At 31.9% G+C, this 15,868-nt stretch overlaps 2 protein-coding genes across 2 annotated transcripts in view; one reads left to right on the top strand and one right to left on the bottom strand.

Moving 5' to 3' along the window:
• Positions 1 to 421: 421 nt before the first annotated feature.
• Positions 422 to 10,768, bottom strand: LOC140446179 (negative elongation factor A-like). The gene is made up of 7 exons (XM_072538715.1): positions 10,554 to 10,768; positions 10,007 to 10,261; positions 6,804 to 6,984; positions 4,944 to 5,126; positions 4,687 to 4,845; positions 3,540 to 3,943; positions 422 to 1,061 (listed from the first exon to the last, which is right to left on the bottom strand). The coding sequence occupies exons 1-7, from the start codon at positions 10,761 to 10,763 to the stop codon at positions 741 to 743; spliced, it is 1,713 nt and encodes a 570-aa protein (XP_072394816.1). The 5' UTR covers positions 10,764 to 10,768; the 3' UTR covers positions 422 to 740.
• A 362-nt stretch (positions 10,769 to 11,130) lies between these two features.
• The window catches only part of Vps13B (vacuolar protein sorting 13B), an 85,893-nt gene continuing 81,155 nt past the window's right edge, over positions 11,131 to 15,868 (top strand). The window contains exons 1-5 of the mRNA XM_072536729.1: positions 11,131 to 11,284; positions 11,338 to 11,443; positions 11,584 to 11,761; positions 13,308 to 13,392; positions 15,599 to 15,780. Coding sequence (XP_072392830.1) covers positions 11,357 to 11,443; positions 11,584 to 11,761; positions 13,308 to 13,392; positions 15,599 to 15,780 — 532 coding nt within the window. The 5' untranslated portion in view covers positions 11,131 to 11,284; positions 11,338 to 11,356. The remainder of the gene's footprint in view (positions 11,285 to 11,337; positions 11,444 to 11,583; positions 11,762 to 13,307; positions 13,393 to 15,598; positions 15,781 to 15,868) is intronic.

Below are 15,868 nucleotides of genomic sequence, written 5' to 3'. Positions count from 1 at the left end.
GGGCTATGTTAAATTGACAAAACGTTTTCGGAATAAGTATTCCATCATCAGTGTCAGGTTAATACATGAATGTAGCCACTAAATATGGGGGTAAAAACCCTTTAAAAATTACTAAATGAAATTTAGTTTACATTATGTCTAGTTTAAAAATAAGATGGTAAAGTTACCGTTGGATTGGTAACATGGCGACATATGACTCTACATTAAGTTGCAAGTCATACCGTCTCAGGACTTGCAACTTAATGTAGAGTCATATGTCGCCATGTTACCAATCCAACGGTAACTCTACCATCTTATTTTTAAACTAGACATAATGTAAACTAAATTTCATTTAGTAATTTTTAAAGGGTTTTTACCCCCATATTTAGTGGCTACATTCATGTATTAACCTGACACTGATGATGGAATACTTATTCAGAAAACGTTTTGTCAATTTAACATAGCCCAACTGGGTTTTTTATATACCTTTTTATAAAGGATTTTATTGAAATTTTTTTTAATATATGGTATACAGCCAACTACAGGAACTTAGTTTCCTTGTGTAATTTAAAGATACAACCAATGCTGGACCATTTTCCAACGACGAGATGATACTGTTGTATCTGTACTATACTCATATTGTAACCTTTCCTCCTGGATTATCTTGGATTTATTTGTTTAGCATACATACAGACATACTCTATAAATCTCTAAACACCATCTCTCTTCTAACCAGACTACTACTATCCAACAACATTCTGTCAAACCAAAGCAGCTGTTGGAGCATTTTGCGGAATCTGTTCCACCATATTTTCCACGTGTCTGTATTTTTTTATCCTCTTCCACTCTCCATTGTTGTAGTTCATCTGGAAATGCGTCTCCACAAGCATTGTAAGGTACGTATCGTCCGGTTGCAACACGTTTTCTTGATCTTCTGAAAGCTTTATAGTGACTATGTTGCCAAGATGCGGGCAAGGGTTGTCCCTGGAGCCAGCCATGAATCCGAGGATGAGAGCTTTTTCTGGTCGAGTGACCTTGTTGGCAGTGCGGAACATGTCTTGGGCTTCCAACATTTGTTCTCTCTGAAAGAAGTAAAAGATATAAGCAAGAAATTTAAGTGGCACTCGATAAAACCTAATTGTCTATTAAATAAATGCCATTTGTGTAGTGATCATACAAAACATATCACTTAAGGCCACAACATGACAACCATACTATTGTAACTAACTTAGCAAAAATTATTTAAGAGCAAAAAATTGATTTTATTGAATCAGTTATATGATGACACAAAGTTTGTCTTGGACTTTTAAAAACTTTGTAACATTATAAAGGTCACATGTTTGTTATTTTTCTTTTAATAATTATTTTATTTCAATTTTGATTTTCACTTAATATTATAATTCTTTTATTCAGACCCCATTATGTACTATGAGATGGTAGAACATATGTAAATTTTTATGCCACACTTCAGTCGAAAAAGTATATCTGTCAGCTGACTAGTCTTTGACTTCTGTCATATCAGCTGTACTTAAAAATAGAAGGAGTTACTGTTCATCTATAAAAAGGCATTTCTCGATTGAAAATTCATTTATACATTAAATCTTTGTCTTGGGTTTTTTTGGCTCAATTCAACCGACTAGTAGATCCGAAAAAAAAAAAAGATTTTGAAAAAAACTATATTTTTAAAACTGGCTGACAATTATCTCTGGATCTTGTCGGTCTATTTTAACAAACCTTGATGTATTTTGTTTGTTTTGGTTTTCTCTATGATAGTTTACAAGTAAGTTAAAGTCCATGTTTTTGAACCAGCCTCGGTAATGTTTTGAATATAATAATTTTAGTTATTTGCTGGATGTTTCTTGTTTGGAATTGTTTTTGGAATCCATAGTATGTTCTATTTGTAAAGTGTATTCATCTTTTAATTTCTTCGCTTGTTTTCTTGGTAGTAGTCACCAGAGAGCCAAGTGATATGAAGCTGTCAACACATTCAAAGATATGGCTTCCAAAGACAGTTTCCTGTTCCCCGTTTCCTATTATGGCTATGCTGACTTTGTTGGTTGTTATATGAAATAGCTGTGTTGAGCTTTCTATACCACGCTCTCAGGTTAGCAAGCCAGAATATTCTTCTTCATCCTGGGGCCCTTTCCCTCCAATTTTACCTTGCAAAATGCATTGGAGTAGCTCATATCTGCCTTGATTTCTCATTATATGTCCCAAGTACTGCAGCTTACGGCCTTCACGATGTTGACCAAATCCGTGGTTGTGTTCATCCTCCGTAGTACTTCTTCATTGGTGACTTTGTCGGTCTATGGTATCTTCAGGATCCTTCTGTATAACTATAGCTCAAAAGCCTGAAGTTTTGAGTTTCCGCCTTCAATGTCCACGTTTCTACTCCGTACAGAAGCACTGAGTACACGTAACGTTTAAGGAGCCTTATTTTTGTTTCTAGGGTGAGGTCATGGCTCTTAAACACATAGCTCATAGTCAAGAATGCACTTTCTCCTTGCCTTTCCGATGCGACATTTAATCTCTTGGCTATTGTCCCATGACTCATTGATTATAGTTCGCAAGTAGTTGTACTGTGAGACACGTTCAATTCTCATTTGGTTCACATACAGATTAGCTCCAGTTATATTTTCCTTGCTGATGATCATTAGCTTGGTTTTGTTGGTGTTTATATCCAGTCCATATGTTCTACTTGTAACCTACTTGTATAGGATCCTTAGTAACAAGCAAATACTTGGTTTTGTCCTCGTTGAAACTCTCATTTTTAAGTCACATTAATCAAATTTCTTCTAAGACCATGAAGGTGTTAAGTTTTTTTCAGTCAATTCTGGAATATCATTGTTATATTCCTTTATGTTCCTGGTCATACAAGGGAAGCTGGAAGGCAAAAGAGGACCGGTGAGAAGACGCACGTCCTGGCTGAAGAATCTGAGACAATGGAGTGGGAAAACGTTAATAGAACTTTTCAGAACGGCTGCAGATAGAGTGAAATGGGGCATGATGATCGCCAATGTCCTTAGGGATGGGGCACGTTAAGAAGAAGATTTCTTTATAGCCTATGTGGCTTTTGTAGTTCCTATGCTCATTGATTGGAAAGAGTCCACAATAAGTTTTTAAGAATTGCAGTTTTTACATCAGGCTATCGCAGCGAGGAATATGAATATGAGTCTTAGGAGCTGTGTTTCCTTGTATACCTACTTTAAAAGCAAGAACATTAATACTGATATGTATTTTTGTTGTTAGGTTGTTAGCACTATTTGACTTGAAGCCTCCACCCAGAAAAGGCAGTCTTCCATATTGTTTGTAGCTTTTGATTATAACAATTTTGGAGCAAATGAACAACTTTGTCGCTTAGTATCTAAAGGAATTAGATAAGGAAAGCAAATTAACTTCTTTAATTCCAAAATTGATAAATTTAGAGAAAGATCTGTGTTATTTTTTATGATATTTTGTTGGGAATTTTTAACTGTTAATCTAATCTAAGAATGAATAATGTTATTAAATTTTGTAATAATTCTAATATAAATGGTCCATTTATACATAATTACACTTACTGTAAGGGCAAGACCTCTTCTTTGTAACACATTCGATGTTGGTTGGGGATGAATTCTGATATGAGTTACAGTCTGTTGAGGTTGCTGAATCGGCCGCTGAGTGACCACAACGGGAGTGCCGATGATCTGTTGGGCTTGCACCTGTTGCTGAACCTGTTGGACCTGTTCTGTAGATATGATCGTTCTTTGACCACTGGGTGTTGTTGCCAGTAGAGGAGGTACAGGCCGCAGTGTTTGAATGAATTGTTGTGTGACCGCCACTGGTTGAGGTGTAGGAATTGGGGCCGGAGTGGGAGGTGAGATCTGTTGAGCTGTGGGTGTTGATATTACCGGAGTTAGAACTGCGGGCGTAGGAGGAGGCTGAATCGTAGGTTGAGGTATCGACGTTGTTGGAGCAGTAGATACTGTAAACAGTAAACTAAATGAAATCCAAGGAATAAAAATTATTTTTTATATAAATTCGGTTTCCCTTATCAATGATGAATCATTTACATAATTTATATTGTTTAAATAACAAAGTCTATAAGAATTAAATAAATCAATTGATTATTGAATAATTAGCTTCATCAGGCACTGCTTTTAAAATAATAGGATCAAGGTTTTTAGCATTTTTAGAATAGCAGTTAATATTTGTTGCTTTATTAACCATACTTTAATTTCACTAAAGCCAAACCATTTGATTTATATTTTGCTTCAATCATAAGATAACCAATTTTGCCCTGAAGGAGAGAAAATTGCGCCAAACAATTCTCTCTGATGTCTCTGAAGTTCAAACTTGTTTTGTTTTAGAACAGTTATAAATAACAGATTTCAATTGTATACATTAAGTTTCATTATTCAGTTGTTTGTGTTAAAATAAACAACAGACTCAAAATAATTAAATTTTTTTACAATATTGTAATACTAATTAATTAAAAGTGACTATACTTTTATGTAAACTTACATTTGCCGAAATTATTTACGAGAAATTTTTTTATGAACTTCGCAAAAATTGATTACCAGCTTCTCTATCAACCATGTTGAACGTCAATGTCTGAACAAAACTTCAGACACTGTCTGAATCGAGAACACTTTTTTTGTTAAAAGTTAAATGTTTTTGTTAAATATTTATATTCGTTGATAAAAGATTATTATTGACAAAACATACCTGCAGATGGTGTTGTAGGCTGAGGTGTTGGAGGAGCATATGTTGGAGCAGGAGCCAAACCAGCTGCATAATCTGGAGTTGCAGTACCAGGGGTAGTGGGAGCTTGAGGAGGGCTTTGTAATGCTGCATTTTCTGTTGCCTTCTTTGCATCTTCCATTTCTAAAATGATAATTAAGATTAGTGACATTCAAGATTAAGAATATGTGATTGACTGTGTCACAGTATTAGTCAGATTATAATATGACAAAACACTATACCTTGCAATTTCTTTCTTTTCTTAGCTGCAGCGTACCCTAATGGCTGGTCAGCAATGTCCAATAGCTTGACACCACCTTCTTTTCTTCCAGCTGGACCTCTTAAAGGCGGTCGATTAGTATTACTACTTAATGCTGACCTAAATCCTGAAGTTGGTACTCTGCTTGGAATTCCTTTTAAAGGAGCTAAAACAAAACATGATTTAATTGAGTTGTTGAGAGTTGAGAATAAAAGAGTTGTTAGGGGGATTGTTCAATAAGTCCTCAGAAAAAGGTATAAAACTGGTTTTTTTCTAATTTTTTTTATTTTAAGACAATCTTCATTAAGCCCCATATACTTTCCAACTGTTTCTCCAACTTCCAACCATCCAAAAAGTAGGAATTCAAAATACCAGCAAAGACCATTTGGGAAAAATTCTGGGCATAACATACACAGCAAATATAGTTTTTAAAAAATATAGTGATAAAGAAACAGAGACATAGCTCAAAATAAACTATAGGAAAGTTCTCAAAACAGCAAATAATAAATTATAATATATTCTAATATATTCACAATAAAGGCTTTGACATTTCAATCTAACTCTTCTGTCTTATCAGCGACAAACATCTCTCTCCTGGGATATTTGCATACATTTCAGTCCAGCATATTGTATGTCATCTGACCATCCAAGATGTGGTCTTCCTTTTCGTCATTTGTAATTCCATGGTCTCCAATGTACAATTTTGTTCCATCTGTCATGTCTCAAGGTATGTCCAGAAAATCTGGATTTAAGTTTTGCTATTTGAGTTGGAACATCTTTAACTCTGTTTTTTTTACTAACTTTTTCTTTCTGATGATTTGATATTCAGTATTTGCATATAATATATGTGAAAAACACTTGTTTTTAGATACTGAAGGTAGTTCTTACTCATCATCAGTTCATAGGAAAGTTTACCAAATGCTGAACAAGCTAAGATTATTTGTATTTCCTATGCTCAGTTTGACTTTCTTTATTCAGTTTTGTGATTTAAGTGAGTTTTAGCATATTTAATTTTTAATTCATTTTTTAATTGACTTCATATTCAAAAATTTCTTCTTTTTTACCTGATATATCTTCAGAGCTTACTGAACTTACTTACTTTACTGGATATATCCCCAGGGTGGGGTTTTGGGGTATATAAACCACCCCCCAAGTGCATATAAAGTAATAAAGTAAAAGGACCAAGATGCTGATCCCGAGCCCAAGGGACTGGGTAGATTGTCTGTTTTAGGGTGTATCTTCATAGGTTCAGAAAGACAGATACAGATAATGCCTATACTGCGAATATTCCAACACTGTTACTCACACAATGCTGGAGTGAAATAGATGTACAGTGGAGAGAAAACGAATGTATAGTGATGATCGTAAAGATGACAGGAAGTAAGGAGGGATGGAATAGTGTTCATAATTAGATCCGTAATACAACAGTAATTAAAAAGAAAGAAGGATATGAGAAACACCAACCGGACCAACGACAGACATAAGATCTAGATAAGAGAAGGAAGTGTTCCAAAAATGTCATCAGTGGGCATCCCACTTTAGGAGTATGGTACATGCGACAGTTAACTGTGCACAAGTTGGAGAGGGTGGTTTTAGTTGGTAGGCAGGATAACAGATACCTGAATCTTTGGCACTGCTATCTTTAGTACTTTAAATTAAACTAAAACCCAAATTTTAAGGACTCAAAATAGAGGTATAAAAAAAACATTTCGGTGCCCAACCAAACCTCCAACCTCTCAGGAAAATTCTTGGTGCGCCACTGGTTCAGAGGATCAGAATATTAAAGGCATGTACCACAACTGAAAATGACCTCAAAAAAATTGGATCAATTTACAAAACTTACTTGTATCTGTCATCTTCCTTGGCATGCCCCTTGACCTAACTGGTATAACAGGTGCACTTGATTTCTTGTTCATATTTGAGGCTGCATCTATAGATTTCTGAAGTAAATCTGCTCTAAGCAATGCTGATTTAGGCTTTTTCTTGATTGTGAAATGTTTCAGAGGTTCCAGTTTATGACCAACCTAACAAAAAACCAAAATGAATGTATAACTGATGTGGATTTTTATATAAAATTTGACTCATTTATAATACAGCAGTCAATGTTTTTCTATATATACATATATTTCTTTATATACATTTTTCATTTTTGATAATTTTTTAAGATAAATACGATTTTTAATTAACTATTCCCTAAACCCCATCACATGAACTGTGCATTTGTTACAAACTATATAGAGAATGAGCACATTTTGTAATAATCAAGTTAAATATGTGATATTTTTCGTATCTCCACTTTTCAAAATTACTTGAAAATCTAGAAATATTTTTTAGATATCTTAACTAAATATCTGAAATCACAACATATTTGAAATAATATAGAGCCACCAAAAAAAAACTCTTAATAAGAGCAGTCCATGTAATAAACCTTCCTTCAGTTGGTAGATTAGCCACTTCTACACAAGCATTCAAATCTAAAATCCTAGGTGGAAGCTTTGAGAAACCCCAGATAGTAATTATTTCACTAAATTTAAAACTAAATATTTATTATATTGTAATCTTACACCTTTATAAATTATATTTTTTCCTGAAAAATCTTATAAATGACATTTTTATAATATTTTAGTTAAAATGTTAGGGAGCTTAATATCTTAAAAGCAAGTGATCCCCTTGTAAATCCTAGTATCCATCATGTGGGTTATGAATGTTGCTTAAACCTCGATGTGAAAGAAACAAATAAAAATAAGTTGGTTTATGATGAGTTATTTTATGATTTTCGGAATGGTGATTACATTGCACTTAACAACTCCCTTGCTTCCATAGACTGGCAGGTATGCATGGTTAATGATGTTGAAGTTGCTACAAAATTATTCTATGAAGTTCTCTCTATAGGAATTGCTTACTTTGAGCCATTCAAGAAATATAGAACTTTAACTTTTCCGAAGTGGTTCTCTACTGATCTTAGAAGACTGACTCTGGAGAAAAAATATGCTCACTATATTTATGTTAATAATCATATTAATGATGACTATATTAGATTTTTCCACCTAAGAGCTGAATGTAAACAATTGTCTGAAATTTGCTTCAGCAACTATATTGAAAGTATAGATACTGGCCTAAGAAATTATCCAAAATCATTTTGGAAGTACATCAATGATAAGCAATCTAGGCATAACCTACCTAACTCCTTATTTTATCAAGTCCAATCTGCAACAAATGGTCAAGACATAGCTAATTTATTTATGAACTTCTTCCAAACTGTGTATTCACCAAATAACAACAACCTTTAACATACCTATCCATCCATTAAATAGCAACTTTAGTACAAATACCTATCCTTCTAAGATTACCATGATCTATATTTTTAATGGCATAAAAAAGCTGCCCAATAAGCTTACTGCTGGTCCAGATGGAGTACCTAATTTTTTATTAAAAAAGTGTATTTGTACCCTTGTAATAACATTTGTTATATTGTTTAATAGATCTCTGGAAACCTCTTTGTTTCCTTCTTTATGGACAAAAAGTTATGTTGTTCCTATATTTAAAAATGGTCAGAAAGAGAATATTGAAAATTATCGTAGTATTTGTATACAATCTGCAATCCCTAAGCTCTTTGACAGTGTTATAGCAAAGCAACTTTTTTGGTTATGCAAAGGCTTAATATCTCAATCACAACATGGTTTTCCTAGCAAAAAATCCACTGCAACTTACTTGGTTTGCTATCAATCTGATGTATTATCTCATATAGAAGACTGTAAACAGGTAGATGCAATGTAAGATTTTTCCAAAGCATTTGATCTAGTAGATCACCAAATACTTTTGGGCAAATTAATTAATGTAGGTTTTCATCTCAGGTTTGTTGAATGGATTAAAAACATCTGGGAGAAGTCAAATAGTCAAGATAGGTTGTCATCTATCTGACAGTATCACAGTAACATCTGGAGTTCCTCAAGGAGGCCACACTTCTCCACTTCTTTTTAATATCTTTGTTAATGACATCACTTCCTGTTTCCTAAATAGCAAATGTCTAATGTTGGCAGATGACTTAAAATTTTGGAAAGTTATAGATAGTTTAAAAGATCAAGCCTTGCTATAAGATGACTTAGACTAACTATAAAATTAATGCAATCAGAACAAACTCCACTTAAATGTAAAAAAATGTTGTTTTATATGTTTCTCTCGTAAAGTCAATAGAATTGGAACAAGCTACACTATTAATAATCAACCACTGAACTATGTTTCTTCTATTCAGGATTTGGATGTTATTTTAGATGAGAAGCTTACTTTCTGTGACCACATAAACTCTATTTCAATAAAGCATCCAAACTTCTTGGTTTCGTTACTAGGAACTGCGAGTATTTCTCCATTAATTCAATAAGATTAGTATATTGTTGCTTAGTTAGAACTATTTTGGAATACTGTTCAGTTATTTGGTTACCCTATTTTCAGAACAATATTGATACCATAGAAAGAGTCCAGTATAAATTTTTGAGATATTCTGTTTACCACATCCACACTACTATTGAAAATCATAATTATTCCTGTATCAAACAACAATTATCTTTACACTCACTCAAGAACCGTCATGATATGTCAGGAGCTACATTTATATATAAGATCATAGATCATACATAGATTTATTGATTGTCCAAACCTGTTAAGCTAGATTAACTTTAATGTTCCCCATCAAGCTCTATGTTACCACAACGTTTTCAATATTCCTTTCCACAGAACAACCTATGGTATTCACAACCCATTGGATAGATACATGGGGCTATTAAATGTTCATGATTTTGATATTTTCATTATAACTTTAACTCAGTTAAAAAGATCTCTTGCTTTGTGATATGTATATTGGGATTGTTGAATTTTGTTCTTGTTATATTTTGTTTGTTTTTTTAGTATGTAAGATTTTTACTATTGACTTTATATTATAAGTAATTATATGTCTTGAATCCTAACTGTGACATTGTATATTGTAATTTAAACTGTTAATGTTGTTATCCTGTGTATTAAATAAATAAATAAAAATAGGTCTCTACTTACAACTGATACCAATGCTGCCTTATTCAAATAGTGACACTCCATGGGTAACATGTTATGGTCATTCTGCTTGCGTACAAGTTTACGCAAATCACTTACTAAATCATTAAAAATGGGTCTCACTTCATCTATATCTGAGATTTCTGTATTTAGAGACCCAGAAGAGGGATATGTTCTTAATGCGTCTGCTAACATTGCCACCCACAATTCAGAATCTCCCACAGCTACCTCCAAAATTTGATCAAGTTCTGCCTTCCACTATAACAACCAATAAATATAAATATATAAAAATGATAAAATAAATATAAAGCTGTTGAAGAAAATCAGATTATAAACTGATTACATAGTATTTATATTATTAAATTTGTAGGTTTATAACTTAAATAATTTTTTTCTCCAAACCTACTCATCCTGTTTAAATTCTATAATTGGAATGAGAACGAATACATCTATATTATTTCTTAATTTTTAAATTCAGTAATTATTTAAATAAATAATATATTTAACATGACTGCAATTTGTTTTTGTTTTGAAAATGATATAAACATACCTCTTCCAAATTTCTGCGCGGGATGTGAAAAAAACTTAGTAATAACTTCAGTTTGACTTGGGTTTGCAAATCTGGAAAGCAGTCTTTTATATTTCTCAATACTTCGGCGTTTAATTGTGAACATATTGAACCTCCTGTCCAAGAATCATTCGAAATTCCAAGTTTATTATGAAGCCATAAAGAAGTATCACTGTCACGTACATTCGCCATTTTAGATTACTGACATTTCTTCCCTCATCCGTCAACAGTTTAGCCAACATTTAATTTTATAGGCGTACGAGTTACTGCGCACATCATTGCCAGTATCTTCAAAAAACAATAAACTTTAGAGAAAACTTGCATATCTAGGCATATTTTCTATGAAAAGTAAAGGACGAATAAATTTATATGGAATAGAGTTATAAAATATATAATACAGGTTTTAAAAAAATTTCCTATCATTATCTTAAAATGTGGTTAAAAAGACCTTTAATGTCTTTTGCAGTATTTCAAAGTTTCGTAGTTCAAAACTCGGCAACTGTGTTCAGTTTGAAATAATGGGAACTTATATTTTTTAAATGTTTTATTTGACAGACAATCCTGCAAATTCGACGTTTCAAATCAAATGTTTTTGTTATCAATTAAATGATGCAAAAATATGCCAACAAAACTTAATTTGAACACCTTAATTCCATCACTTGTCACCTCATGCAATACAAAATAAACTAAATAAAAATAAATATGAACACAGGGTGAGTTTTAAAATATTTACATGAGACATACTATTAATCTAAATAATTTTCAGATCCCCCTGATAGTTTAAAATGTTTAAGATAGAATCCTACATTACACCAATTTTATTGAGCTACGTCAATAGATATATAAATAATTTTAAATTAGAAGATTCTCAGGTAAATATATAAATATATTACATAAATAAAAAATAGTAAATATTTTCATCAATTTATTTTATTAGTAATAATCAAAAATTTATTTTAAAATCTATGATTTAACGAAACAACCAAAATAATATATCATTATTATTTTTTAGGTATCGTTATGGGGTGGAGATGTGTCTTTCAATAACTTAGAATTAAATTTACAAGTTTTGGAACAAGAACTTCAGCTGCCATTTAGTTTTGTCTCTGGTAGTATTAGAGAACTTCTTATACATGTGCCATGGACAAAATTAGCTTCAGAACCAATCACTATTACAATAAATACCATAGGTAATAGTTTGCATATTCTAAACTTTTATCTAGCTATCTAATTTTTATTCACTTATGTTGAAAGCAATTTTTTTTGTAACAATTCGCTTCATATATTTTTTGCTGCCCATTACTCTTGAGTTAGGTCAGTTATTCCCTGAGTAAAATATTTTTGTTTGAATTTCCTGTTTTTTGGTTTAGAATTAATACAACACTTTATTGTTGTCCAAATATTGAATTGCGATTATCAATGAACACTTTATTGAATATAAGAACTTATGACTATACTAACAATATATAACTATTACACTAGTTACTATCTACAACTAAAATGGTGGAGGAACAGTGTGATTTCCATGCAAGATGTATGTTTTGCTAATGTAGTAGTGAATGTTGTTATAATAAAATTAATTAGTAAAATTATAATATATATTGGAGAGCTCTTTGATATCAGTCTAATTATATATGCAGGTTGATTGCTTTTTAGTATGTGTCATCTCTAATATACACATTTTAATATAATTGGACTCCTAAGATCTGTATATTTTCAACATCAAATGTTATAATTAAGCCTGTAGTCCCAGGTTTATTATTTCTTGTAGTTTTTAAGTGTAATAATTCATCTATGTAAATATGAAGAAGCAAAGAATGAATAAATTAGTTTGCCTAGATAGCTTTTTGTAACAACAAATTTTATTTTGGAAAGTAAATGGCTACAAAATAACAATATCAATTTTAATTTAAATATCAAGCATAGATCTTCTCTTTTTCACACAATATCCATTTTTTAAATGTCACAAAATAGTCATGATTAGTCATCATCAAATCGAACAAGTTTAACATACACTGATCTTAATGCATAAAACCCAATATTTACATAAACTCTTACAGCTAACTAATCAATATGATGAGAAAAATTTAATTTTCAGTCAAAGACTTCTAAAATATTTTACCCCTTCGTTGATTTTCAAGTACTGTCCATTAATGGAGTAAAAATATTTAATTCATCCTATGACATGAGATCTGCAAACACTTACTAGTATGTAAATCATAATCATACAAATTTTAATCACATCAGTTAAAAAACCAATTTGAAGTAACTGGACATGCTCATTAATCACTATTAAAAACAATTTAAGATCATAAAACATTAAAAACTCACAATTCTTTAGATGATTTCTGATATTGGTAACTTAAATAACAAAGGGAAACAATGTACACCTTTGGGGGACACCAGAGCTGTAAAAATTTTACTATGTCTGTCCATTACTATGAAAACTAAGCAGTCAATTTGTCATTCCATTATAAATCTTCTAAATTAACAATACATGATTTACTCTATAAAATTTCTTAGAAAACTTGTTGTATTCAGCATAATCCTGCCATAATTTCAAACACAGAAGATATTACCTTATAACAGCCCATTCAAAAAAAGCAAAATCAAAAAATGAAATGCCAGGGTGAAACAGTTCAGAACCACCCAAACACAATTACAATATCAGAATCACAACAAAATGAACCATATTAATCATTACAATTTTCTCATTGGCATTTTTTTATATTTCAGAATGCATTTTAAATTTAAAAGGAAAAGAAACAAGAGGAAGAGTAGATCCCACAGGATCTGGAAGAGAAAAGAAAACGGGACATGGGTAATGAACTAACATTATTAACCTTATTTAACCTTATTTAAAAGAAAATTCATGTGTATGCTTTACTAAGTTGTTTAGTAGGTATGCTAATAAGACTTTTTTTCTATGAAAATCTTAAAATTTGATTGCTTAAAGCTATCTTGCATATTTTCTTAATATTTAAGAATAATATTGTTACATTTTTCTTTGGATTCAGAGATTAAGTGAAGCAAATGTGATTTAACTAACTTTTTTTTTAACTCCAAAACTTACTAAATTACAAATATCACAAATTCTAATTACATTAATAATTATCGCTTACAATTCACACTGATATTGCTAACAAAACAGTTTGCCAATAATAATAATAATCAAAGGTTGTCTCAGCAGGTTTTAATAAGCGGTACAAATTTTTTTGAGAGTGGTAGAGGAGGAACGGCTACCGAATCAACACGATAATACCAAGTTCCAGAAGGTTACCTGCGAAGAGAACATCGATAGAAACGGTGCATGGAACATTCAGCAGTTTGGTACTTTTTGCCGGCATCTTTAGTTTCTGAGAAAACTGGAAAAGATAGTACCATTCACAGCAGACAAACCATATTTTCTCTTTTCTTGCATATTTTGCCATATGTTTTAAAAAATTCTTGCGGGAAACCTCAAAAATTACGCATTTGTGATAAACTCCCAACACACAATTTGAATTTTTATTTTTTCGCTACAAATTACTTGGGAACAACCATCTACCGATTAACATAGGGCCTATAAGAAAATATAAATTTTTGTACCACAAACTTTTAAATTCTTCCCTGTAATGAATGCCGAGCTTCCAATCATTTTTTCAGTAGGGGAAGTCAGGTGACTCGAGGCAAAATATGTCTTTTGTGCAACCAGCGTCAATCTAATCATAATTGTCATTTGCTGTGCTTGCGATAGCCCTTCATTGACAAATTTAATCGAGTTTTGTGATTTCATTCTGTTGTCTTGTCTTAAATATTTTTTCAGCCTCTTTTATTACTCAGTAACTAGTTTTAGATGACAGAAATATATTTGAAATGTACAATCTACAAAACTACATATTTATTTTTTCAATAATTTCTAAGCATCAACTTATGAATTTATGTTTTTATATAGATTTGTGGAGACCATAAACCATTTTTGTCTAGAAAATGCATTTATTCACCCAAAAGATTAAGAAATTAATTGCAGAATGAATAAATATTTCTTGTATTACCTCTAGCATTGTTTTTGCACCATACTGATCTTATAATGATTTCTCTTTCATATTTTTATCTATTGTCCCATTATCTATGTCAAAAACTAGAATACCACCCTAACCCATTACACATTAGATCTATGTAGAAACTGAGAAGACATCACTAAGTGTGTTTGCACTCCATAACTTTTATGTTTCTTGACGTGACAACGTCTTAAATTAGGTTGTGGCTCGGAGTCATTCATGAAAAAGTGTAACGCCCGCTCACGTCTGTTACGATGAGTCACCGAACGAGAGAGAGGCCCGCCGGACCGGCGAATGCCTTGCGTCTCTCTCCCACTCAAACATGATCGGTCCGCTGCGCGCGCAGCACTAGAGAATTATCGGTGCGTGCTTGTGTCTCTGTCTTTCTCGAGCGTTCTTGGCGTTCAAGACACATTACAGCAGAAACACTTCCTTTCATTTCATATTTCTCCTATCATCGTCCTATCCTCAACAAAATCACTCAAATAGAAATTAGTTAAGTTTAAGTTTACATGTACAATGTTTTAGTAAACAAAATATATTTCTATAGTTAAAATTTGTGCAATTCTTATTTTCATTCAATTCCTTGTTCCTATTGTGCAATTTAATAATATTCATATCAATAAATATTCTACCGAGAAAAAGACGTTGTCACGTAAAATCTTCGCCCGTAAAACCGACTTTACAGGCAACCGATTTTTATAATTTTTTTACCTGATTTTTTTGCCCAAGTGTCCCTCCTTCAAGATAGTTATATATTTTTTTCGATTTATGAATCTACATATATTTCTAAATGTTTCTGTTCCATCATAACTATGATCTCTTCATACTCCTTTTTTTACTTGTTTTTTGCTTGTTTCTCCAGAAAATTTACTATAAATAATACATCACTGTCTATGCTCAGATATAATTTTCTACTTGCACTGTTAAGATGTATCCAGAATGAATATCAAATATGCATTTACAATACAAATATACATTTTTTAGGAAAGAAATGGAAGCGCCACAGGGTTATGTGCAATTATTAATAAATAAAATAGTCAGTAACATTCGAATTTATTGTAACAATTTAATATTGAAGTATGTAGAAGAAGATATAGTTTTATCAATGAATGTCAAACATTTAAAATTTGAGTCTGCTAATGACAAATGGGAACCTTCGTATATAGGTAAGTACTCTGCTGTTACTTAAATGTAAACACATAGGTATATGTGATTAGGGTATATAAATAAACGACCACCTCTGTAGCTCACTGG

The sequence above is a fragment of the Diabrotica undecimpunctata genome, chromosome 7 (assembly GCF_040954645.1).
Source record: "Diabrotica undecimpunctata isolate CICGRU chromosome 7, icDiaUnde3, whole genome shotgun sequence".
NCBI lineage: Eukaryota > Metazoa > Arthropoda > Insecta > Coleoptera > Chrysomelidae > Diabrotica > Diabrotica undecimpunctata.
Note: the sequence above shows the minus strand (reverse complement) of the source record. Positions and strands in the feature narration are given on the sequence as shown.

Bases quoted from the DNA above. Each gene is read 5' to 3' on its own strand.
- LOC140446179 (XM_072538715.1), bottom strand. From the start codon at position 10,763: ATGGCGAATGTACGTGACAGTGATACTTCTTTATGGCTTCATAATAAA. The intron at 10,262-10,553 runs GTATGTTTATAT...TGGTTGTTATAG, and splicing joins CGCGCAGAAATTTGGAAGAG to TGGAAGGCAGAACTTGATCA. The intron at 4,846-4,943 runs GTATAGTGTTTT...TTATCATTTTAG, and splicing joins GAAAAGAAAGAAATTGCAAG to AAATGGAAGATGCAAAGAAG.